We start from the raw sequence: 26,748 nt of genomic DNA, 5'->3' as shown, positions 1-26,748 counted from the left end.
ATAAAGCTTTGTGATATGCTGTCATCAAGAGTACACGAGCGGGCCTTCGGCACCGAAAGCCCATATCGATGATGTTTCGTTGGATGGTTCCCACGCTGACACTTGTTGAAGGCCGAGCACTGAAATCTGCAGCAATTTGTGGAAGGGCAGCGCTTCTGTCACGTTCAACGATTTTCGTCAGTCGTCGTTGGCCCTGTTATTGCAGGATCTGTTTCAGGCCGCAGTGATATCGGAGATTTGATTTTTTACAGTATTCCTGATATTCTTGGTTCACTCGTGAAATGGTCGTACGGAAAAATCCCCACGTCATCGTTACCTCCGAGATGCCATGTCCCATAGCTCGTGCGCTGACTATAACACCATGTTCTAACTCACTTAAATCCTAATAACCCGCCACCGTTGTAACAGTGATCGACCTAAAAATTGGGTCACACATTTGTTTACTTAAACAGGCGTTGCCGACCGTAGCACCGTATTCTACCTTTTTATGGGCAAGTGTTACTTGCTGAGACGTTCAGGAGATTCTTGAAGGTCGAAGCGAACAGGACGTGCCGTAGACCTCCTACTTACAGTAAAATCAGTAAAAAGAGTTTACATGCAAAAGGAAGTCACATGCGCACTTGGCTAATTGCATACATTTACAAACACCATCAGCATAAGATATCACGCATCGTAGACTATTGCTATGACATGGAAATGTGGTCGTGACCTAGGGATAGAATTTAGCATTTACAATTTGTTATTTACATTTTTTATAACACACTATTAAATCTGTCATTATCATCATTCTCCAGATGTTTATGATTCAAACATGAAGCATTCACCTCGTCTGAAGTACGAAATGGTTATTATCTTTTGTCAGAATAAGTAATTTGTTTTTCTTTACGGTGAAAACTGAGTACAGCTTACAAGATAACATTCCAAAATGTTAATAAATGAACCAGATGAAATTTGGTGGATTTGTAGAGGGAGCAAAATAATATTCTATTATAAAGTATATGACTGATCAGGGTGATGGCGGGTCGGCGTGAGGGCCTTAGGGCGAGCCGGTGATCAGCATTTGAACACGGTTGAATAAACTTCTATTAAAAACTCGTTACATACATACTCAGAAGCGGCCAGTGTCTTCGCAGCCTACCGACGCCAATGCGCCGCAGAAGCCCGGTGTCTGACGACGCAGCAGGGTGTCTGATGACAACGGCCGCCCAGAAGACAGAAAGACTCACTTTTATTCTAAGTTGCTACCTGACTCGCGCGGGCCGCGAACGGGAAATGCGGACTCAGCGGTGACGGAAATATGTGTACCGCGCTGAAGGGTGAACGATCGCTTGCCTACTTCACCCGTTCCCTTACAGTATATATTTAACTACTTGTGCCCAATTTCACTTTTAAGGGGTTTAGCACGACCTGAAAGGCTAGTTGACACATTGGGTTTATACGGAATATCTTCAAAAGGATGGTATACCCTCCATAACAAATGTTTTTCATGTAAAAGTTGATAGGTTATGTTCTTCAAAACTGTGTAAACGACTTCTGTAATAATTTAAAATTTAGTAAACTATCCCACCACTATTAATTAATGTTGAAAAAGGAAAACTGTTGTTAGAAAATAAATTAAAGTAAATTACAAGCCATAATTTAAAATTTAGTAAACTATCCCACCACTATTAATTAATGTTGAAAAAGGAAAACTGTTGTTAGAGAATAAATTAAAGTAAATTACAAGCCATAAAGCCCCATGAACTAAAGTTGGTTCCTAAAACAATTCACGTGCTAAGAAAACAAAATAACATGCTATAATAGTATTTTCAACATACCTAACCAAAATATCAATACATTCGTTACTATTCTAATTATTTATTTTACTTATATTTATGTTCTGTTTTGAACTGTTATTTTACGTTCTACAAGGTTTTTTTAAATGTATTTTAGTTTACCGTTTCACATATGTGTATATTGTTAGAAAATATTAAGTAACTCATTATTGTGGTAGTAAATAATTAGAGTAATTGACAATGTGTATGGAAATGCTTAAAGCAGAACACTTTCTTCACACCATGTACATAAAATGGATAACCTTTTTTACATGATGTACATAGTGGGTAACATAAAATAAAATCCAGTAGGATCATAAATTTTCACAGGAGATACTCTAAATATCCTGATTTGTATTATGTATATTTCAGTTCACTGGTAAGCCTTGGCAAAGAGAATTGATTACTTTGTAAAGAATGTACCTTGATTGTATTGTTTCTCAAGCATACAACTTGACAGAAATGGAGAAAACGACATATAAAGCAATAACGTATTTGACGCCTCTAGCAGCATTCAGGTAACGACCAACAACACCAACACCTACGATTTCAAGTGGTTTGCTAGGCAAAACGCAGTACAACTCATTCTTATTAGTTTTGTTGATGGATTCTGCTTACTGACAGATGCTACAAATGCTGAGTAATCGATGTCCTTGCTGTCACATACTGTGAAAGCAGCAAAATAGGGTAATTTCCCTTACACTCTTTGTGCTTCTACTATGTCCCCATACATAATGTGGATACGAAAAGAGTTTATCTACACTGTCAGTCAGTATGCATACCCACAAAGATTTTGTTTCGGGCTGCCTTGCAGAGAACAATACATTACTACATAGGGCGCAAAATTGTTGAAAACTGCTTGCATTAACCTGTTTCAGCTATGTTCTTAGTACCAACTTCGACCTTCTACTTGTAGTTCTTTCTTGTTTTCTTACTACATGAATTATTTTAAACGAATTTTCTTGTAAGGACAACGCCTAATGTACTAGGCAGAGGTGTAGTAATGTGCACGACATCGAAATCTCAGAGCTTTCAGTGACTGTTGGGCGACGTTGAATGCATGACCTCATCAAGGTGGTAGTTGGTGAGAAATTAAAAAATCATCGATGGCAGTGGTGACAAATTTAAAATTTAAAATTGCTAGATAGCGGGAAATTTAAAAATACAACATGGCGGCGGTGGAAACATTTAAAACTGCATGGCTTGTAGCCTGGGAAAAGTGTTGAAATTTTTCAGCTAACCGTATCACTTATAAATGCTAGATGTTACTGATAAGGAAAAATGTACATTCAAAGACGCTGCAGAATTTTTTCAGACCAAAGCCCAACAATATACAAGACTATTCTACTATACCGTAGTATTGCTAAAATATTACGTACACCTCTTCATCTACAGATGTGAAGTTTAAAAGTATTAGGTTATTAATCAAACGTCTAATAATAATGCATCACACACACACAGGCACACACATTTTGTAATACTCTGCCTCTTCTTCATACTTATTGTTTATGTCAAATACTCTACGTTCTTCGCAGTTAACTATCCATGTACTGCTTCCCAAGGAGTGCATTTTTCCTCTGGCAAAACCGATGGTAGTCGGAAGGTGCGAGATCCGGACCGTAGGGTGGAATAACAGTCCAGTGTGGTTTTGTGAGCTGTTCTCGGATTCACATACTTCCGTGAGCCCTTGCCTTGTCATGGAGTAGGAGATGTTTGCATTTTTGAGGCGACCTTTATTCTGAAGTCATTTCTTCACACAACAAATGGAATAACCCCTTCGGGGTCCCAGCAGACAGTCACCATGGTGGTGGTTGTTGGGATGTTTAAGGGGGACTAGACAGCTAAGGTCATCAGCTCCCCACAGTCACCCCCTGACTTAAACAGCTAAGGATGACGCTTTGAAGTGTTCCTTCAGCCGCGAGATTATGTCTCACCACTCCACGGATTGCTGGTTTGTTTCCGGTTCGAAGTATCGAACAATGTTTCATCGCCTCTGACAGCGTTCGAGAAAAGTCACCACGGCCAGGCTGGTAATGCGCAAATGATTCCACACAGATGGTAGTTCGTTGCTCTGTATGATCTTATGCTTTGCGGTGAAGAACCTTTGATATCCAAAGTGGTGGAAGAGTGCGTCAGCACTATCAAGAGAGACGTCCAGTTGTGCAGCGAGGTGTCTGATTGTGGTCTGTCGATCACCTGGAATGAGTGTCTACGCATTCGGACTGTGTTGGAGTCACTGCTGTGTGCAAGCTGCCAGCACGGAGGGTGATTGGAGAGATTTCTGCCACCTCGCTGTCATTATGACAGACGCCTCAGCCAGCGACTGATTGTGCGTATGTTTACGCCAGATCTACATGCACATTCTGCAAGTGCCCATGAATTCCGGCGATGATATGGTTTTCCGCCGAAAGACAATTAATGACAAATCTCTGCTTCCAACAGGTTTCTGTTACAGGCAGCAATATGAAGGCTACATATGGCGCCCCCAACTAGTAGAACTTAATGGAACTGTAGGGGCTGAGGCGGGAATATAAAAAGATATGCCACAAACAAATTTAACATTTTTCCAACGCGAACTGGCCGAGGAATAAGTGTGCAGCATTACTTATTAAACACCTCTCATACAGCCTGAGTTTCATTACTGATCCTTTTACACGGCTTTCTCAAAAGATGCCGAGATATGTTAAAAAAAAACGTCTTCCCGTCTATGGTCACGCAACAGAAGCTGCTGCCTCATATCCAACGTATACATCTAGGATACAACATCGTGTTTCTTGTTATGTAAGGGATTGCGTAATTATGCTAAGTTAGGCAACAGTATTCTAAGGAAAAGTGAAGAACTGATCACTACACAGTTCGCAGGAGACACTAGTATGCACAAATGGTAACGAAATCTAAGAAATAGGTGATCAGGGACCATTTACTAAAACCGTAGAGTCATGTAGGTTCACTCTGTCTGATTCTAACATACCTGCACACTACACCATTGCTTACTAACAAGATGTTATGCTCCTGCGGCCAAATTTGACTAGTGCAACATGGATAACACTTACGTATGGCGAAATTAGTCAAAAAGTGACGTTTTCAGATAATTATCTCTTATTAATATTTGATCTCTCCTGAATAATTTGATGCATTATTTGTCGAAAAGTTGCAATTAGAAGTGTATTTTTTATCATTTCAAAGTTAATAATGTGTGTGTAAAATTATCCGGTAGTTCTGCACTGACTTACCTAAGCATCTCTATCTCTTGAACTATTCAATCTAGAAGGCTGTGGTTGCCAGCTATTTATTCCTTGAAATCACGTTAATGTTCGTGTTAAGTGGTTGGATACACTGTGTAAGCAGAAATGGCATTAAAGCACATGCATTTTGTTGATTTACTTTGTGGTTGTAGTGCTTCATAAGTTTTGAACTGAAACAAATAGTGGTTTGGTGTGTTATTATACGCTCTTATACCTCTTTTCAACATGACGAAAAGAAAGGGTTGTTTTAAGAAGCGACGTTTCCATGGAAATCAGAATATCACAAAATCTGAATCCAGTGTTGGTCCTGAAATAGCTTTTTCACAGACCTGTGATAAGGACTCGCCTACTAGTGCTTTGAAGAGGAAACTTGGAGACCATGAGGATGTATTTATTGGCAAAGGTCAAAATAGTTTCGGTTATGTTCTTTTCTATTTGAGTGTGTTATGACAAGATGCTGTCTCATGTAAAGCTTGTGGTGGGCAAATTAGCATTTCTGAGGACTCATCTGCAAGAATGGACTGGCTAACAAACGTGATATTCAGTGCAAAGTTTGCAGGCTCTCGACATCATTTTGGACTTCTTCAAAGTGCAAGAATGACTTGTTTGAGAGCAATGTTAGATTTCTGTATAGAATGAGGTGAATTGGGACAGAATTGACTGCAGCTGACGTATTGTGTGCAACGCTGAACTTGCCAAACCCACCAACCAGATCAAGTAAGTACACAGAAGTAATTGGTGAATGTGTCAAATCTGTTGCCTTTGCTTCTATGAAAGCTGCTGCTACAGAAGCAGCAGAATTATATAACACAACAGACTTATCTGTAGCAGTTGATGGCACATGGCAGAAGACAGGTCATACATCTAAAAATGCAGCTGCAACTGTCACTAGTGTTGACACAGGTAAAGTTTTAGACATTGAAGTGCTAACTAACTAAATATTGTCATCAGTGTAAATCAGTTGATGAAACAAGTGAAAGCCATAAAACAAATTGTGCTAAGATTTATGAAGGGACTAGCGGGGTTATGGAGGCTGCTGCAGTTGTTTCTATGTTCAGATGTCGACAACCGGAGAGAAGTGTGTGTTACACTGAATACTTTGGGGATGGTGACTCAAAAGCTTACAAATCAGTAGTGGAATGCGAACCTGATGGTAATAAGCAGATTGTTAAGATGGAATGTGTGGGCCACGTTCAAAAACGGATGGGAACGCGTCTTCGAAAATTGAAATAGACAATAGGAATAGAGTAGTTATCAGATGGAAACACTCTAAATGGTAAAGGATAACTTACAGACAAAAACATTGATGAACTCTAGCATTATTATGGAATTGCAATAAGCAACAATACAAATGACCTACAAGGGATGAAACGAGCAGTGTGGGCTACATTCTTCCAAAAATCTTCCACTGATGATACACCTATACATGGTCTTTGTCCACCTGGTTCTGATTCATGGCGCAAGTACGGCAACACTCAGGCAGCGGATAGCGATGAACCATTTAGGCACAAAAATAGCATACCATCTGCAGTGATGGAAGCTATTAAACCAATATATAGAGAATTAGCTCATCCTGACCTTTCCAAATGTCTCCATGGTCTAACACAAAACCCCAATGAGTCTTTCAATAATGTAATTTGGACCTGTGTACCAAAAGGTGTCTTTGTAGGAAAGAAAACTCTATGCTTGGGTGTTTGTGATGCTGTGATAACGTTTAATGATGGTATAAAGGGAGGAATTGGGGTACCAAAGGAAATTGGTATCACTCCAGGTGCCAACACACTGCAAGCCTTTCAGCGAATGGATCGACTTAGGATCATGAAAGCCCAGCATGCAGCAGAGGAAATGACTAAAGAAGCAAGAGTCAGGAACAAAAGGAAGCTTCTAGGTTTTGCAGGATAGACAAGAACAGGATCCAGATAATGCTGATTATGGGCCTGGCTGTTTCTAGATGCTGGCATACCTCCACGTGCAAGTTAATATCAAAGAAAATATTTCAACTTGACTTGCCGTGAATGACATTTTCAAAATTATTTGACCCATTACCTCAGGAACTGTTACGGATACATATTTATAATTTTACACTATGTTACCACATGGTATACTACAGCTACTGAACCTACCAAAACATCCCCACCTCTATCGGTTTTTTATTTACCGAAGAAAAAGGGGACTTTTAAAAAAAATGTTGGACAACATTTTTAAAAAATCGTAACTCATTACTTCTGTGTACATTTTTATTCTGGTTGAGTAATCAGAAAAGGAGTGAAACTATACATCCCAAAAATTTCAGATCTGTATCTGTCACAGGTTCTGAGATAATGGTTCATCAATATTGCAAATTTAGCACTGTGGGTGTAGGACATATGTACTATACTTAAGAAATTCTGTTATTTAGTTTATAGGGTTGTGGCAGATGGTTTTCAGTCGTGTTAGTTGACACAAATCTTCTATTTCTGAATCTTTCTGGAAAATGCATACTTGATCATGTTTCTTAGTATCTACCGAAGTATTAGATGCATAGCTTACCGTTGCAGCCTGAAACAGCTGCAAGCATAAAGACGTCCCAATGGAGAGGCTTTGTCCCAGTAACATCCCACTTAAACACTTCTCCAGCAGCTGAACGTTCCTGCCAACACGCCAAGAAAAACGATTTACCTTACAGGCTAGTAGTATAGCAATGCACAATCCACCACACTTTTTGGAGGTATATACGAGGTGTGTGAGAAAAGTAGAGACCACACTGCTAGCAATCTGACAGTGCTGTGTTGATCTAATTGTGAAGACCGGTGTGTTCATCCCTTCCAGACGCTCAGTCTGAGTTTCAGCTCCGCAAAGCCATGATGCGATTTTTGAGAACGTCATCAATGAAGCTGTGTTATTCTTGCGTTTTATAAAAACGCAACCGTGGAATGTAGAGCAACGCTATGCCAACAGATTTTATGCTAAACATAGGGAATCCAAAAAAGTGACCTGTGATGAACTGAAAGAGGCCTTTGGGGAACATTCCTGATTCAGAGCACACGTTTTTGGTTGCCGCAGATCATTTTTGGAAGGCCGAGAACACTTAGCATGAGCCTCGCTCAGGGAGAGCTTAAAACTCAAAAGCCGACGAAAACGTCGACCTTTCGTGTGCTCTTACGAGAAAACACCGCCTTTTAACAGTAAGAGTGATGAATGACTTGTTAAGTTAAACAGTTTCACGGTTCATCAAAAGTTTTACCAGAGTCTGGCACATGCGGAAAGCTTCTGCCAAAAAAGGATCCTGTATCATGATAATGCCCTATGTCACGCCCCCAACTTCTATTGCGGAATTTTTGACCAGTGATAATTTCCTTCTCTCGAAATGGTAAAATGTCCTTAGATAAGGTCATTTTGTGGCTCTGGAGAACACACAGAGAATGTGATCGACATGTTAAAGGTCTCGTCAGTTGAAGCTTTTCAGCACTGCTACCAAGACTGGCAATAACGACATTATCGCTTTATAGCTGCTTGATGGAGACAATACCGTTTTTTTTGAAAGAAAATAAACTTTTATGCATAAAAATCAGTCTCATTACGTTTCTCAGACACATCATATATACCACGTATGTATACATACTGCACCCACGATGTTACAAGTCATGCCCGACTTATAGAATGCCATCATGCCCATTCCCTCTTCTAAACCACTAGCACAATCCCTGTCATAACGTTTTTTCGACGTCTAAAATGTCTGTCACATTCACATGTTCATGAAGGATGTAACATGTAGTGTTTCTACGTTCCTATTGGTCATCAAAGCAGTGTAGACGGCAACATTATGCAAATGGTGTAGCTGATACGACTTTCGTCTGGATTATTTATCAAAAATACATAGGTCAATGTTACTTCCTCATATAAAATGTCTGTCAAAAATATGTAAAGAATGTGGCTTATAATATCTACACACCAAAATCTACGCAAATAGTTTGTAAATTTGTTTATGCGCGGCGTCACTTTGTTATTTTCCACATTTAAAATGAATGTCAAAAATACATAGAGGATGTAACATAGAGTATATCCGACACTGTAGTACTTTTCAAAATTATGCAAGCACACGCACACACAGTATTTATGTCATTATCACGCTCACTTTTAAAACGTCTGTCAGAAATATGTTATGTGTTGCATCCTCCATGAATATGTGACAAACATTTTAGGCGTCGAAATAACATTATGACTTGGAGTGTGCCAGTGGTTTAGAAGAGGGAATGGACATTATCACAGTGTAGAAAGATACTGACAACACTGCTATGACTTACAGTGACTCCACATCTGGTAATATCCCACTTACACTCCTGGAAATTGAAATAAGAACACCGTGAATTCATTGTCCCAGGAAGGGGAAACTTTATTGACACATTCCTGGGGTCAGATACATCACATGATCTCACTGATAGAACCACAGGCACATAGACACAGGCAACAGAGCATGCACAATGTCGGCACTAGTACAGTGTATATCCACCTTTCGCAGCAATGCAGGCTGCTATTCTCCCATGGAGACGATCGTAGAGATGCTGGATGTAGTCCTGTGGAACGGCTTGCCATGCCATTTCCACCTGGCGCCTCAGTTGGACCAGCGTTCGTGCTGGACGTGCAGACCGCGTGAGACGTCGCTTCATCCAGTCCCAAACATGCTCAATGGGGGACAGATCCGGAGATCTTGCTGGCCAGGGTAGTTGACTTACACCTTCTAGAGCACGTTGGGTGGCACGGGGTACATGCGGATGTGCATTATCCTGTTTGAACAGCAAGTTCCCTTGCCGGTCTAGGAATGGTAGAACGATGGGTTCGATGACGGTTTGGATGTACCGTGCACTATTCAGTGTCCCCTCGACGATCACCAGAGGTGTACGGCCAGTGTAGGAGATCGCTCCCAACACCATGATGCCGGGTGTTGGCCCTGTGTGGCTCGGTCGTATGCATTCCTGATTGTGGCGCTCACCTGCACGGTGCCAAACACGCATACGACCATCATTGGCACCAAGGCAGAAGCGACTCTCATCGCTGAAGACGACACGTCTCCATTCGTCCCTCCATTCACGCCTGTCGCGACACCACTGGAGGCGGGCTGCACGATGTTGGGGCGTGAGCGGAAGACGGCCTAATGGTGTGCGGGACCGTAGCCCAGCTTCATGGAGACGGTTGCGAATGGTCCTCGCCGATACCCCAGGAGCAACAGTGTCCCTAATTTGCTGGGAAGTGGCGGTGCGGTCCCCTACGGCACTGCGTAGGATCCTACGGTCTTGGCGTGCATCTGTGCGTCGCTGCGGTCCGGTCCCAGGTCGACGGGCACGTGCACCTTCCGCCGACCACTGGCGACAACATAGATGTACTGTGGAGACCTCACGCCCCACGTGTTGAGCAATTCGGCGGTACGTCCACCCGGCCTCCCGCAAGCCCACTATACGCCCTCGCTCAAAGTCCGTCAACTGCACATACGGTTCAAGTCCACGCTGTCACGGCATGCTACCAGTGTTAAAGACTGCGATGGAGCTCCGTATGCCACGGCAAACTGGCTGACACTGACGGCGGCGGTGCACAAATGCAGCGCAGCTAGCGCCATTCGATGGCCAACACCACGGTTCCTGGTGTGTCCGCTGTGCCGTGCGTGTGATCATTGCTTGTACAGCCCTCTCGCAGTGTCCGGAGCAAGTATGGTGGGTCTGACACACCGGTGTCAATGTGTTCTTTTTTCCATTTCCAGGAGTGTATATAGAGTGACTTGTGTTCCATCAAAACTGGTCCATACAACTTCATTAAAGCTGTACTGTATATCATCAGGGAAGGGGGAGAAAGTTTTTACATATGCCTCGTGACAACAGTGTGGAGGGGGTCGAGTGATTAGGACTTGAGAGTGGGCATCCAGGGATGCCGTTATGTTACAGAACAGGAAATTATGTACAATAAAGAGGATATATTTCATTGTACGGCATAGAAGGGGAGCGGGTAGGGCCAGAAGTCACCAGGTTTAGGCAAACATATGAGGTTGAACAATTTATTGAAATGGGCAACGGAAGGGGTTCAGGTTAACTTATGTTGGTGGCTGGCCGTGAAAATCAGAACCAGCGGCTCTGCCTTCCGAAAAGACGTCTGTTCTGCTATAGGTCTGGATTACAAGAGAGAGGGGCAACTGTGTTCAGCACCGCAGAACACTCCAGCGTCCATACACGTGACCTGTATTCCTCGCTCGCTATTGGCTAAGGCACGTAGGAACAGCGTAAGTTGCTCTAGGAGTAAACTTGTAAAGATTTGACTACGTTTTGAAATATATTTTTTAAACGAGTTCCCTAAAATATTCCTTGACTGGCTGCCACCATGAACAAAGCTCTGCATGCGCTGGTGCCACCTTAGTTTTGCATCTATAAGTTTATTTATTGTATAACTACCATACAAAAATACGTTATGATGTGTTCTTGCAAATTTGTAGACACTGTTTCATTAAAAATATTTCATTGCTTTAGGAAAATTGGTATTTTGATTCAGTTGTACTAAATGCTTTCGTATTTCCTCTGAGAATGACAGCGACTAGCATTATTTTTCCACATAAATAGATCCATTAACTGCCGAATAAACTGCATAAACTGAAACACACAGAGATAACTTCGTTAACTTTCTAACAGGCATACCTAAAGCTGTCACGTTTATAGGCACTGATTGTGATATTAATAACATGGCATTTTTAAGCGATAGCAATCCTTTGTGGAACAAAAAATTAAGTATTTTGATTAAAAAGTTAAGTAAAAGCAATGAACAAGTATAATTAACTTTTTATTAGACTTACTCTGCGTAATGGTTCTCAGAACTAACGTTGCAACTATCACACAAGCAGGTGCACACTGTATTCCTTAGAACATTCAACATTTCATTGCTTTCTAGTCATAAAACTAAGTGAATAAGCTAAATAAACGAACTGGAGCTATTTAGCATTGCTGAGTGGTCGTCAACGATGGTATACATTGCTATGTTAGCACAATAGCCCAAGGTTTATGCACTGAAAAGCATAAAAACTACATCTGTTCTACTTTTTGCAACAGCACACCCTCTTGAGGGTTAAATAAATAATTTACGATAACAATATGTTAGTGTAATTCATTACAATAGCTACAGGATTCTTATGTTACTATAATTCATTACAACAGTTACAGGACTGGATTTTATTCTTTTGCTGGAATAGGTACGGTATTGTCCTTTTCATGTTAATTTCTCAGCACTCAGTATGCAAATGAAATGAGTTTTCATTTATTCTAAGATTGTGTGGCTTAACCAGAAGCGACTTGGTGATTATATAAGATATGTAAGTAGCATGGTCTCAGATGCCATATGGCGTAATTTTTTTGAATTTTATTTGATGATTATCTATGAGCAAATATAAAATAGAGCAATTTGCTACAACTTTGATCTGTGCTTATCTGTAACTGTCTATGCATTGAGACAGTTTGTTACATGTCTGATGCTTATCTGTAACCAAAACATATATTTGGGGTAAGGGGAGACACAATGATCAGATTGAGGGCAGTTACCATGTCAGCTGACCACTCCTACTCAAAGAGTATCCATTTTTTTCTAATCAAAGATTTTCTAATCAGATAAATTGCGTTTGAATATGGAGAAAAATAACGCTGAATGTGGTGCAAGTTATTACAGTTTCATCAAGGGTACTTGTTACTAAAATAAATGCCCTGTGACTAGGGCCTTCCTTCGTGTAGACCGTTCAGTGGGTTCAAGTCTTTCAATCTGACACCACTTCGGCGACCTGCTCGTGGATGGGGATGAAATGATGAGGATTAGGACAACACAACACCCAGTCCCTGAGCCGAGAAAATCCCCAACCCAGATTGGAATCGAACTGGGGCTCTTAGGATTGACGCTCTGTGGCACTCCCCATTTAGCTAGAGGGGACGGACTACTTGTTACTTAAAATGTGATATAAATACTGAAGTTTGTTGCTGAGAAGTGCACCTTAACCTGTAAGCTTGATGAATTGTACTAGTTAGAGAACCATGTGTGTTTTGAGAAATAATGGAGAAAATTTTTGTTTTCTTTAAAGTGTGGCACAATAATCGATTTCCCTCACTAAAAAATGGAGCTTAACCAATAATGTGTGCCTGCAATTCCGATATGTGAGCCATATAAGTGTCATAATGTCACAGAACAGCTAAGTTACAACAGCAGTGTCATTTGGATTTTGTACTTTTATATAGGCAGTTTTATTTTGGGGTGTATACATGTCGTAACTCATACATCGAACAGATATACTTGTCTATTACGAAAATATGCATTTTAACTGACATTACACATTAAAGACGATGAAAATACATCGTTTTTAGTCTGATTAGCTGTGGAAAGTGTCATAAAATGTACCATCTGGGTATAAGTTTTCAGTTATTTAGTATCTGGAGATAGAGTCAATCAACTTTGATAGACAGCTTTCAAGTCATAGATCCAATCAACAAATTTCCAAGCATTGGCTTTTGTACTTCAACAGATTATAATCAGATAAGGAAGTACAGTAAGTTATACTAGTATTATCCCATCATTATATATTTCTAACAGACATTTTAGATGTGAAAATGACAATGTGACACTTTATGTAACCACTGTGTGTTGTTGACATATATGTGGTAAATAATAGAGACATACCGTATATCACACGAGTAATGTCAACACCTTTACATACTTTTGATATACATTTTATATATGGAAATAAGATTGTGATACTTGAGACAACCATCCCTATTTTTGGCAGACGTTTTATATGTGGAAATACCATTGATATAAACACAACAAATGACTGGTAGTATGTGTGCTTACATACATTTAAAAAATAATGCAGATGTAAAAATACCATAAGTTAAACCTTTAATGTAGCTTTGACTGGAATATTATACATGTAAATACCAGGTGGCTATTATTAAACTGTCGGTGCTGTAGTTCACACTGCATACATTGCAGGTCACTGAAACATCGATGGTATTTTCAGTAATGTATGTGGTTGTGGAGTATGTTGAAAAAATAAGTGTATCACTTTCTGCTAGCAGGTGAAATTGTGGTGCTGTAAGTAGTTGAAATGTTTCCTGTTCTGTAGTCGGTATGCCGTCGGTCACTTGGAGACACATGTTGATTGCTTTTGTTAAGTGACTATTATTATAAAATTTCCTGGAGGTTGGTATATTTTCCATACAAAATTCAATGGCTTTCGAGAACAGACACAAAGCTGGTTGTTTTATCAGAATGGTAGCAACAGTAGTGTTGTACTATGGAAACATCATTGCCAGGGACATCTGCGATGAGTCCCAGTGTCAGTGAACAGGCTTAAGAATAAAGTGAATAAATGTGAATAAAGAGTTGAGTTAAATTAGCGTTTAATATGGAAGTGGTTAAGAAATGGGATATCATACGAGCTTTCAAGATGAATTATAAGATTTCAGTGAAACATGTGATTGGAAGAAAATCTTGCTTGTATGGAAAGGAAAAACCTATAAGGCGAGAACACAACGAGAAGGCGCTAAAATGAATACATTATTCAACAGACTGGCAAATAGAGATGCTTGTCTCCCTATGTATTTATACTTTAAAGAAAGGCACACTGCTAGCATCGAAACTGGTTAACTCATGGAGCTGACAGAGAAAAACAGATCACTGAGAGTTCTACAATCCTACAGCCAATGTCTTCTCAACATTTTTTGTTGTAAGGTGCAGCATTTGATCGAATAGATGAACACTAATAGTATCTACAGGAACAGAGCTATAGTCGACCACAATTATATCAAATCGGGATGTATTGCAATAGTTACACTGTCTCTGTGTGTATGTGTGTGTGTGTGTGTGTGTGTGTGTGTGTGTGTGTGTGTGTGTGTGTGTGTGTGCTGGGAGGGGGGGCGGCATGGAGCAGCAAGCCGTTCATTAATTTCCAGGGTCCATAGGTGGAAGCCAGTCGGATAAGGTATCGACCTGAATCAAATCGCAGCAGGAAAGGAACCATTCCCATCGCAACATCTTGGCTACCTAATTACTGACTTGTCTGTTTCATGGATGATAACTGATGTATCTTGTTATGAGCGAAACAAATCTAGTAACATACAAGAGTGTCATTTAAATTAATCTTATAATTATGTTGGTGTTTGAGGTTAGTGTCATTGTCTGGTAGATTCTTCAGATAAGTGACTACTTGCTCAAAGGCTTTAATGGCTTAATACAGCACTCCTTTCTGAGTGACGCTTGACTGAATGATGCACAATTAAGTTCAATTTCTTGACATTTTTATCTTAAATTCAGGATTTATCCATAATGCATTAAGTTGCAGAAATTAGATCCTTTGAAGACCTGGCATATATGACTTGCTTTTCTGGTTCTTGTAAATGTAAATAAATGGTAAACTGTAATTTGTTTCTTTACTCTCCTGTGTTATCTCTAATGGTGTGGTCACAGCTTCGCTGTAAATACTTGCTTGAGTGTAAGTTTAGTGACAGATCATTAGTGAAGAACTATACAATTATCAAGAAAATTTTATCTACATCCAGATGTTTTGAAGATGCATTGAACTGAATTTAATGCTTGCATTGATGAGAAATAGAACTCCTTCATACTGCGGGATATGTGTTCACACATCCTTTACAGATACATATGCCAAGAAAGAGAGAGGTCCCATCCCTCTCCCTGCTGTTCATCTGCAGTGTTTACCTAATATTCTGAAAAGATGCTCCTGTCTTATAGACTCCTTGGATTTGTTAAAGTGATAATATACGCTTTTTGTTTTATGAAATGAAAACTAATAACTAACAACATACAAAAATATTTGAAATTTTAGAGGAGACTACTGAGAAGTATACAATCAAATTCTTGAGACAAGTCAAAGAAAAATACTAACAGACTGTATTAGACCGAATTTTGGAATTCATACTTCATGCAAGGTCCTCTGTGAATTGACTAATATTGTTATTTTTTGTAGGTGTGTTACTGTTCACATGTACATAACATTTCCTATAACCTTTGAGTAGTGGTAGGGGTGAGACTAATAGTTGTTAGTATTTGCCTTACTGTATTACATGTAAAGATATCTGACAGTGATGTATATCAGCCTGTCTGGGAACAAATCTGTAGACAGTGATATTCTGAATTTGAACATTGGAACATTGTGTATATTTACAGAACAGAATTTTAGTGAAGCGCTTGAGATGTTATTAACATCACTAGAGTTTTGCGTTTGAGAGTTAACCACATTCTTAGTTTTTTGCCACAAAATGGAGTAATTCTCCTACAGATATGTTAGTTAAACATTGACATCTTCTGCACAATACAGTTTCTGAAAGGCTGGCACGAAACTTTTGTTTGTGTTATCGTTAAGGTCTTTCACTTCCATAGCACTGCTTCATTGCGATCAGCGTGTTGTTAAAGGTGGATACTTGCGACCTGTAGTAAGAGATACCTTTCACGGCTTTCTTAAATCACTGATTCAGTATTCACCTACAGACATACTATGTTATAAGATATGTTTCCCTATGAAATCCTGGATTGAAAATCAACAGCAGAACTCTGGCTACAAGTAAGATTTCCAAAGCGTTTCTTTTATCTAAATATTTCAAAGGAAAATATTGTAATATCTCCACATACCACTATTTTCTTTCATATGTGCACTAAGTGAAGCAATAATCATACAACTCTTGACATATCTGAAAACCTGTCAGTAACACGCTATGGTCACAGGTTAGAATCCCACCTCGGGCCTGGATGTGTGTCATGTCCTTAGGTTAGTTACGTTTAAGAATTAGGGGACTGATGACTTCAGAAGTTAAGTCCCATAGTGCTCAGAGCAATTTGAACCATTTTGTCAGTAACATTTTTTATACTGTAAGATGTATTAATGAGGTTTATAGCTGTATAAAGTAACAATTGCCTGTTTCCAGTCGCTTATCTAAGCTAAATGTATTTTAGTAAAACTGATGTTGTTATAACATACATGACCACTACTCCTCTTTCTATACTTTCACTTTGCAGATAACCTGAAAATTTATAGTCATATGTTTAATACACAGGTGATGATACAATAAAATGTTGGTGAATAGCCGTAAAACATCAGGCTTCAAGCTCGTGCAAGCAGCCATGAAGGACACTGAGAGACTGTTGAATCTTGACAATATTATCCAAGGGAAGCAACAGCTGTTATCACTAACACAAGTAACAAAATGCCTAAACTTGTTTCAGTGAATATAGCTGTTGCTTCCATTGTTATAAAATGGAAGACAATCGAAGAATAGTATCATTACTTCTAACTTGCATCAGTAGCATAATTGTTGTTGTTGGTGTGGTCTTCAGTCCTGAGACTGGTTTGATGCAGCTCTCCATGCTCCTCTATCCTATGCAAGCTTCTTCATCTCCCAGTACCTACTGCAGCCTACATCCTTCTGAATATGCTTAGTGTATTCATCTCTTGGTCTCCCTCTACGAGTTTTGCTCTCCATGCCGCCCTCCAGTACTAAATTGGTGATCCCTTGATGCCTCAGAACATGATCTACCAACCGATCCCTTCTTCTAGTCAAGTTGTGCCAGAAACTTCTGTTCTCCCGAATCCTATTCAATACCTCCTCATTAGTTATATGATCTACCCATCTAATCTTCAGCATTCTTCTGTACCACCACATTTGGAAAGCTTCTGTTCTCTTCTTCCTCCAAACTAGTTATTGTCCATGTTTCACTTCCATACATGGCTACGCTCCATAGAAATACTTTCAGAATTCAGAAATACTGTAGCATTATATGGCACCGAATATTAATGCTTGTCTGCGATATAACGCAGAAATTGCATTATCACAATAAAAACTTCTATAGCTATAAGTATAAATTGGACAAGCACTGTTTGTCAAAAACTAAACCTATAAACTATATGAATTCTATAAACTTATTCTTCTTTCATTTTGTAATTGTTTCATATATTTACCTTATGACTGATTGATGATGGAGGACACTCTTTCTGAGCCGACAATGTATAATGCGGTTTTCATACTGCTGTGTATTTTTGATGGACTGTGTCTGGAAAGAAGAGGAATTAGAGTGTGAGATGTTGTCATTTAGGCTGTGGAGGTTTCTACTGAGCAGATTGAGTTGGTTACGCAGCTGAACGATCAGGACGACGTTGAAGGAGTCGGCAGCCATGGTACCCACAACCACGAAGTAGTTGATGTAGAGGGTGTAGAGCCACGTGGCGGCGAAGGAGAGCGGCCGCGACACGTCGTACGGAAGCGCGAGGACGAACGGCAGCCCGTCAGCGCTGATGGGTGTGGAGGCGTATATGGCGGAGGTGACCACACCCGAACACAGGTAGGCGGACACGAACCGGCGTATGGAGGTGTTCCTGAGGCGCAGCAGCTGCAAGTCGTCTGCGCTCAGAAACTCGCCGAAGTCGCGGCGCACCTGCAAACTGTCAAGTTCTTTGCACTCGAACACGCTATTGACAAGAATACTGCAGCAGTGGGTAACAAAACCAACTGAATGCCAAATGATACTGCAAGGCACTGTAAAAGAGCTAAAATATATATCATTTCCATGTCATGATTCGGAGAGTCAATGTTCAGTTTTCAGACGTTTCTGGTTTGATCCCTTTATTTATGTTTAAGTTCATCATTTTCAGTTAGACTATTATTTGACTGTCAAGGATGACTTCGTCTTGTGTTTGAATCTCTCTATCTAAGTGTAACAACTTTTTCAATATTATTCACCCTTATTGTATCCTCTTCAATTACAAACTCTGATGATGGCCTTGCAAGACGTAAACCAGTCAATGAAGTAAACTAGTACTGTACAACAAGGACAGTTTCTGCTTCTAATTTACAATTATAAAGATGATCTACCAAGAATTAATCGAAGAATCTGTTACCATAACAGAACACAATTTTCTTACAATGTTTAGATATTTTGTTCTAGTACAGTAGAATATTGAAAAATGTTATAAATGTTTTCCTTTCAATGCAACATATTTTTTTACGTGTCATTTGCCCATGCTACCTCTTAATGTTCGATCTTCTCTTAGTTCAGTGTACGCAAAGTGTATGGGATGTTGGGCTTGTTGTAAACTTGATAGTAAAATTAGCCTCTAATCACTGAAAGGGATTCACATTTAAAACATGCTATCAAAAACCTCCACATAATTTTGATGATTGGACTGAAATTGGTTTTTCGTTGTTCTCCTACCAGACGTAGAAACTTGTCACCACTTACATGCTCTCGCTCCATAATACAAGTATATTTTTCGTTGTTTACTGTTTTGATATCCTATCAAGGCCTAACGTTTATATGTGGTTATATTGCTATACAAGTTACTGCAATCGATAAAAAATTGTTTTATTTCCACTGCGCATTTGAGAGAGATAAAGCTCCATAGTCATATGGATTTATGTCACTTACTAATGCACGTTAAGTACCACATGTACATAATTAGTTAACCTGTAGCACTATCTTCTAGACGACCTGTAACACTGTCTTCTGAAAGGCACTTACGTACATTATTAACTGACATACATCCAGGTGACAACAGAGATATAAGCCTCTCAATTGCTCACTGGAAATAAAACAAATTTTGACTGACTGCATTAATTTCTAGTTTTAATTAATATTAACAATAAACCAAGGTATAAAAGTTATACTTCAATAAGGTACGAAAACATTGTTTATGGTGGTATTACGGAGAAAGAGCACTTAAGAGACGACACATTTCTACACTTAAGCATGGGTAATGCTCCAGTAACCGAAGTGACAAGTGAAGCTGTGTACGAGATCTTGAAAAATACGTAGATTTCAACTTTTCTCAATACACATGCTACCAAATGTCTTATGTGAAGCAGATAACCTCAGAGCTTCTTCTAGCCTGGTATACCTCTGTGCACTATCCAAACTTTGGAGATGCTCTCTTTCCCTGCTGAGAAACTAATTCCACTGGAAGGAAGGGTGTAGCATACAGTTTCACCTCACGTTAGTGCCGTAATGATTCATTAATCTTTCACTTTCTAAAGGCAGCAACGTGTAGCTTAGAAAGTTTGAATATAATATACAACAAATTTAATTCCTGATGCAATCCACGAGACGTATTCATATATTTTATTAGGTTTCACAGTGACTAACATTCAAGGATCCATGTTCGAGTGTCAAATTAGTTCAAATGTCCCTGAGCACTATGTGACGTAACATCTGAGGTCATTAGTCCCTTAGAACTTAGAACTGCTTAAAACTGAGGATATCACACACATCCATGCCGGAGGCAGGATTCGAACCTGCGACCGTAGCGGTCCCGCGGTTCCAGACTGAGGCGCGTAAAACAGCTCGGCCACAACGGCCTGCGTTCGAGTGTCCACCAGGCATTATATTAATCATGTTCTGTCGATCCTGCAGAGAGGATGTTTCGTTTGGGAAAGTAACACTATGATGTTCGTTTTCTCGCAGAATAAAGTTTCATGTCCATTAGGTACCAGACTCATTAGATCTCCGATGGGTCAGCTTGAATCAGTGAGTCTTATATTTATGTGTTGCGTGGATGATATTTACGGTGTCTTGCTATGAAACAATTTTAACAACTTATTTTCCAATAAGATTTTTATGAGCCATTGTATCGTTTCAATGACATTCTACGATTGAAAAGTCGTTTGATGTTCCATGATCCTCAAGGGGTCTGACTCACTTACTAGCCTTGTCTTTAGTTACTTTGTGCTCAAAATCTAAGCACTCTTGCAATCCGAATGGAGTTCAGATTGTTCACAACATCTACATTTCTTTATTGTTTCGTGAAATGCCATCCATTCCATTTTTCGTTTCATTTAATCTATTCAAAATCTGTTGTACTTTCGTTTATGAATTTTTTAGCGACAAACACGCTCTTTTGGGCATATTGTAACATGTGGTCGCTATTATTACGGTATAATGTCCTAAATATCATTTTTACTTTCTTACCTCCTTTTACATTACAATTAGCCATTAACGTCCGGTAGTGACATTGATGGTCATTACCGACTTTAGGTTTCTCCATGCTCCTGAATCTCCTCATGATATTATGAACACAATGGATCATTGGTTTCAATAGTTTCAACAATGATTTTTATAAATGGTCTCATAGGTTAAAATGTTTGTCTAGCGAAATTAGGATAAATACTTAAGGACTTAGTCATCATCTACTGAGTTCTAGGAGTGTACCTGAACAATTTGGCTAAATTTATACATTTTTAACCTGCCAACTTAATGAAGTGTCCTGCAAAATTCAGCCTCAGAATGTGGTAGTCAACGAGTGTCACCATCACCGTATTTTCTAGACACAATTTTGGGAATCATTAGAAAACGCTGATAATGATAATTTTCTTATAAAATGGTACAAATACAAAATATCACCGTAATATGTGAAAAGTGTATTGACGTACGTTTTATTAATAGCTTCCAGGATAAGGAAGTGTCAGCAAACTTACTATACTCATCAGAACTTCGATTTTCTTTAGCTTGTCTTATTCTCCAACTAAATTTCGCCACAATTTATTCTTCTCTCAAAGAGAGGCTTTCGCGGTTTCCACACTGTACCATATGTTATTAAAGTGAAAAAATAAGCTTACAGTAGTAGCATTAGTGTCAGGAAAGCAGAAGAGAATCTCCAATATGTTATACACAAACAGGTGAAATAAATTTGTAATTCGGGATATACCATTTCATAACTGCCAAATCCGTGACTGAAGCGTGAAGATTTTCGATCTTTCTGTGTTGGCTGACCAACAGCAGAAGTTGGTAGAAGTATGAGGAAATCCTGTCCTAAGACAGCCTGTCCTAAGAGAGCCTGCACTGTTGAGAGATTTACACACCTCCATCCCCACTTATGACATCAAACGCTGTTGCCAGATTTTCCTTCTCTGTCCCTCTGCTGTAAACTGATTCATATTTAATGGTTGGAAATGGAAAATTTACTGGGAAATTCAAAAAATGGTGGAAATCACAAAGACGCGTTTTGACAACTTTATATCGTTACATATCAAGATATTTGCTATTATCAGTAGCATTTGAGAGTAAATTTTCTGAGATGCCTGGACACAGTGGCTGTGTTGCAGCTTCCTCTCATTTCGCCTAGGTAGAATTTTTAACTAATCGCTCCCTGCAGACTAGGTTTCGAATAAAGTTTGATTGCAGTTGCTTAGTGTGGTGAGAACTTGGTAGCAGTCGGCAGGTTGAGTCGAATGGGATAAGCTGTCTCGAGCGATCAAGTTAAAACTACGTTTAGGCCGAAACTGTTCAGCTAGAGTTGTCTACTCGTTTTGAAATACGATTAATCTCCCCATGTATGTCCACTTGAGAGTTTCAATGTAAAAAGACGGTGTAATATAGTCACATGTAAAGTCTTAAGTAACTGTACATATTTAAATAGGTTTGCTATGAGTTGTTCTTGGGACACTAAACAGTACGGTTTGTATTCTGCTAACAATAACTGTTCTTAATCGAGCCCGATATTTTCCGTTTTCAGAAATTATCAACTACTGGTTTATCTGTCTCTCAGTTAAAAGATTTGTAAATGCACAAATATAGTCATAATGTAATAGGCACATAACATATATGGACACCAGTGACAAGGAAGGCAAACCCTTCAACTATTTTCGGTTCTGGAGCCTGATAGCCTGCATCAACACATGGCGAGGGATTTGGCATTTTCAGTGGCGCCTCAATTTTTAAGCAACGTTGGAGAGGAAAAAGAATATAGTCAGTGAACAATTAGTTTGATTATATTTTGTGCACGCTATACATATTTTAATGACAATGGCAAGTAAGATTGGCAGTAATAACGAACTTATTGGAGAGGGCAATGTGATTGAGAGCAGTGTTCCCATTAGTCTTATGAGTGAATAGGAACTAATTAGCAGACTTCAAAATGTAGATGCACGGGAGAATGAACGTTCAAACTGAAGCACATATGTTGAACCATGGAAGCAGTCACAGATAACAATCAGGTTGAGAATTTTTGCAAGGACGACAAAATAAGGCAATTTTTACCAGAGAATGAAAATAATAAAAATTGATTCCTGATATGATCGAAACAATTGATGGTTTTAATTAAAACCCCAGAGAAGGCTGGAATAAAATAACACAGAATAGTGATCAAGAGCTGAAAACAGATTTAGAAAAGGTGATTGTAGGATCAGAGAAAAATGGGAAATTTTCTTGACACACATTACGGTAAGAACTATGACTAAGATAAGGAAGCAGAGGAGGTTGAGGTGCATTCTCAATTAATCTCAAAGCAATGAGGCGTTCATCCGAATACAGTGTTCTCTGATGCAATAGGCATACAAATGTCATGTAACTAGAGTTGATTTTTGATGTACAATAGTTTACTGTGTTTAAAATTAATGCTAATGAACTGTATCCAATTACTTAGGCGAAACAGTGCTCGAAATTTAACGTCACGGGATCATGATTTATCGATACAAGAAAGGTATAAAGAAGGCTTATTTCAGTGTTAACAACGACGACTTTACAAACAGATATATTTTAAAGTTTCACTTTCACTAAATCACACTGACCTAGGATACATGGGTTTTTGTGGTCATTATAGTTCCTTGGTGACCACATAGCAGGACGATTCGACGTGGAAAATGTCACAATGACAGTCCAGTTTAAAACAGCTTTCTCAAGTGGATATTTGGCCAAGGATCGACAGGAAAATGTGCATTATTTGTTAAACCATAGCGCATATGCAAAGAATAGCGATCAGTACTTCACTGCAGGTATGAAAAAATGTAAGATGGAACGATAATTTTGAAAACAGTATGCAAAAAGAGAGAAGGGATTTGTATGCTCGTTATGTGAAGAAGTGGTGAAAAAGCGACTGAAATAGGAAGAGGAATAAATTTCACTTAGTTTCGAATGACAATAACTGGTGATTATTTTCAGGATGGTGACTGATGTGGAAATTTATTAATACCTTTTAATATAGTGTATTTAAAGTTATATGTTGGCACTGTATTTAACTAAACAATTAATCCATAATGCTCATGAGCTGCAGGCCGGCGACGCTACATCATTGCTACGTCATCCTGTGCTGAGGGGTGGCTAATGGGTTATGAAAAACGTCACAACTCCCTAGGTCAGCAGATACTCATCTTTCGGAGGAGTGACATGATGATCAATACATCACATAACAGTGACCAACGTGACTTTGCTGGGCGAACTGGCTCCACATTTGTCTTCCACCAGCAGGCAGATCGGTGGCCTTTTGTTTATCAACATAGCCCATTTAGATACTCTAATGCTAAGGCAGTTATTTGTTCATGTAGTGCACTGTAACGCCAAGTCCTTTTATTCTTTCTTTTTCATCTCTTATTTTATTAATTGTTGACATTATCATTTTTAATTATTTAAAATGTCATACTTTGTGTGTTTACAAATTTCCTTGTATATGTGATTACTTTTGTTCTAATATCATATCAACATTGAATATTTGTTATTGGTGATAATACAAATATGAAAACATATTTTCCTTGGTAAAGGGTTTGTATATTTTCATGGAACTCAATGAGTAATGGACAAGTTAGTGAGCTGTGGTGCTAAGTTCCTCCATGAGAAAATATTATCATAGTGATTAGTTAATACATCATTAATCAATATATGAGTGTCATTGATTCGTTAACTACTTCTATCGTGTATTCCTATTGGGTGAGTTTATGAGAAGAGCTAGATTTATCCTTCACCTCTCCCTATCCTCCGCAACACTTCTAGGCTAATTGTGTAGGACACATAAGGTAAGAAAAAGAAATTATGCGCTTCAGATACTGTCCTCTTGTTTGGATATATGAATGCAACACCTGTCACCTCTCCAACTTCGATGTATGGTACATGTACCTTTATCAGGTCCCTCCAACCCCTGAACATCTACTTCTCTAGGTCAATAAGGTGATGGTAGGTTGTGACATCCGTAGTGTGACCCCAACCATAAGCCCCGTCGCCCACTCATCTGGAGATAGTAATCTTCAACATCATGAGATCGCATTTCTACTGTATCGATCACCATCATGAAGCATCATCAGAGACCACTTCCTACACGCTGAACCTAATTCAGAAGAAAACAGTCATATTCGAGAGTAATTTTTAATCCACTCCTCTCTATCTTTGAAGGTTTGTGTAATTTTACGAATATGCAAAATTATTATTTTTTGTGCAGTGCTATAGCCCTATGATGCAGCACTAGCTAAAATTATGGAGCAAGATATACAACTATCTACTACCGTGGCTCTTTGAACCACAGAAGCACACAGGTAGCTTACCTGATATCTCGGTTATGAAATTCGAATTTCTGGCATATGCACCACTGTAGCAGTATGCCATAGTAGGTGTACCTGATACACAGCCATTTGAGCTTCCACTACAGTCTTAACCTAATGAGCTGCAACTAAATTGTGTCAATGTACTACTGTTTGCCACAATATATTACTTGTCTTGAAATAGACTGAAACATGTAAATATACACTCAAAAGCAGATACAGAATTTCACGTAGTAATAGAAATCAATGATGTTGTACGTTGTGTTAAAGTGCAGTATACATGGAATGAGGCTACATATGAATATGATTAGTTACGACTGAATATGTGCCATTCCATACTCTGATAAATATCTGCTTCTTTGGCAAGAAGGTATCGATTTTAAAAACGTATGAAGCTGCAGGTCTCAAAGTAACATCTGGAGACTCTTCCATTTATTTATGTCATTTGAATGTCGTGAACTCACATGATCTAGAAACTGGATTATATATTTCGCTAGGCCTGTTGAATCGCTGGCGCCTGTATGGCTTTGACCTATTATATGAGTCTCCAAACAATTTGCATGAGCGAAGAGTGGATCTCAATGACATAAAACAATTTATAAATTCATATGATCATTCGGAAATGAGGCCTCATTGAGTCCTCCCCATAAGCATGTAATCAATAAAAGCGCAACTTATGGATGGAATACCTAGCCACATTACCGTTCCCATAGCTTTGAATGCGATGCAGGTCGAATTTAATCCTCAGCTGGTAACACTTAAAAAATGCATTGTAATGGTAACATCTGTCTGGGAGACTAATATTACTAAATCTTGCAGTTTATGTGAATATATAAAATTAATAAGAATTTAAAAATGAGATCAAATATTTATGCTAATTCTGTCTTGTCCTTAAATTACAATTTGCGTCACAAAATGCAAAGACTCCATATCTTTTCTTCATTAAATTCTTTATAAACCTGATTAATCTTTCACAAAACCCTAAAAATTAAATACTAATGTTTTCAATGAAATGTGTTCTAAAGTTGACGTATTTGGTTCAAATGGCTCTGAGCACTATGGGACTTAACTTCTCCGGCCATCAGTCCCCTAGAACTTAGAACTACTTTAACCTAACTAACCTAAAGACATCAAACACATCTGTGCACGAGGCAGGATTCGAGCCTGCGATCGTAGCGGTCGCGCCGTTTCAGACTGTATTCACGTATTTTCTCAGATATAATGATATACACTGAAGTAACGAAAAAATTACGAACATTCTACACATATGTCGCATATTTTCATGGAGCACTGCAAGCAACTGTGTTGACTGCGTTTCACGCACTGTATGCTGTTATTGTGTTCAGTGCATAGGGACAGTAACGACAGAGCTTTTTCCCTTTCCGTTGGATCATC

General features: G+C 39.0%; 1 protein-coding gene across 1 annotated transcript in view; it reads right to left on the bottom strand.

The window, feature by feature from the left end:
* Nucleotides 1-26,748, bottom strand: part of LOC126278837 (odorant receptor Or2-like) — an 86,879-nt gene that overhangs the window by 40,709 nt on the left and 19,422 nt on the right. Inside the window, exons 2-3 of the mRNA XM_049979112.1 lie at nt 18,021-18,493; nt 7,589-7,688 (exon numbers count right to left, since the gene is read on the bottom strand). Of these exons, the coding sequence (XP_049835069.1) occupies nt 7,589-7,688; nt 18,021-18,493 (573 nt within the window). The remainder of the gene's footprint in view (nt 1-7,588; nt 7,689-18,020; nt 18,494-26,748) is intronic.

The sequence above is a fragment of the Schistocerca gregaria genome, chromosome 6, assembly GCF_023897955.1.
Source record: "Schistocerca gregaria isolate iqSchGreg1 chromosome 6, iqSchGreg1.2, whole genome shotgun sequence".
In the NCBI taxonomy this organism is placed as follows: Eukaryota; Metazoa; Arthropoda; class Insecta; order Orthoptera; family Acrididae; genus Schistocerca; species Schistocerca gregaria.
Note: the sequence above shows the minus strand (reverse complement) of the source record. Positions and strands in the feature narration are given on the sequence as shown.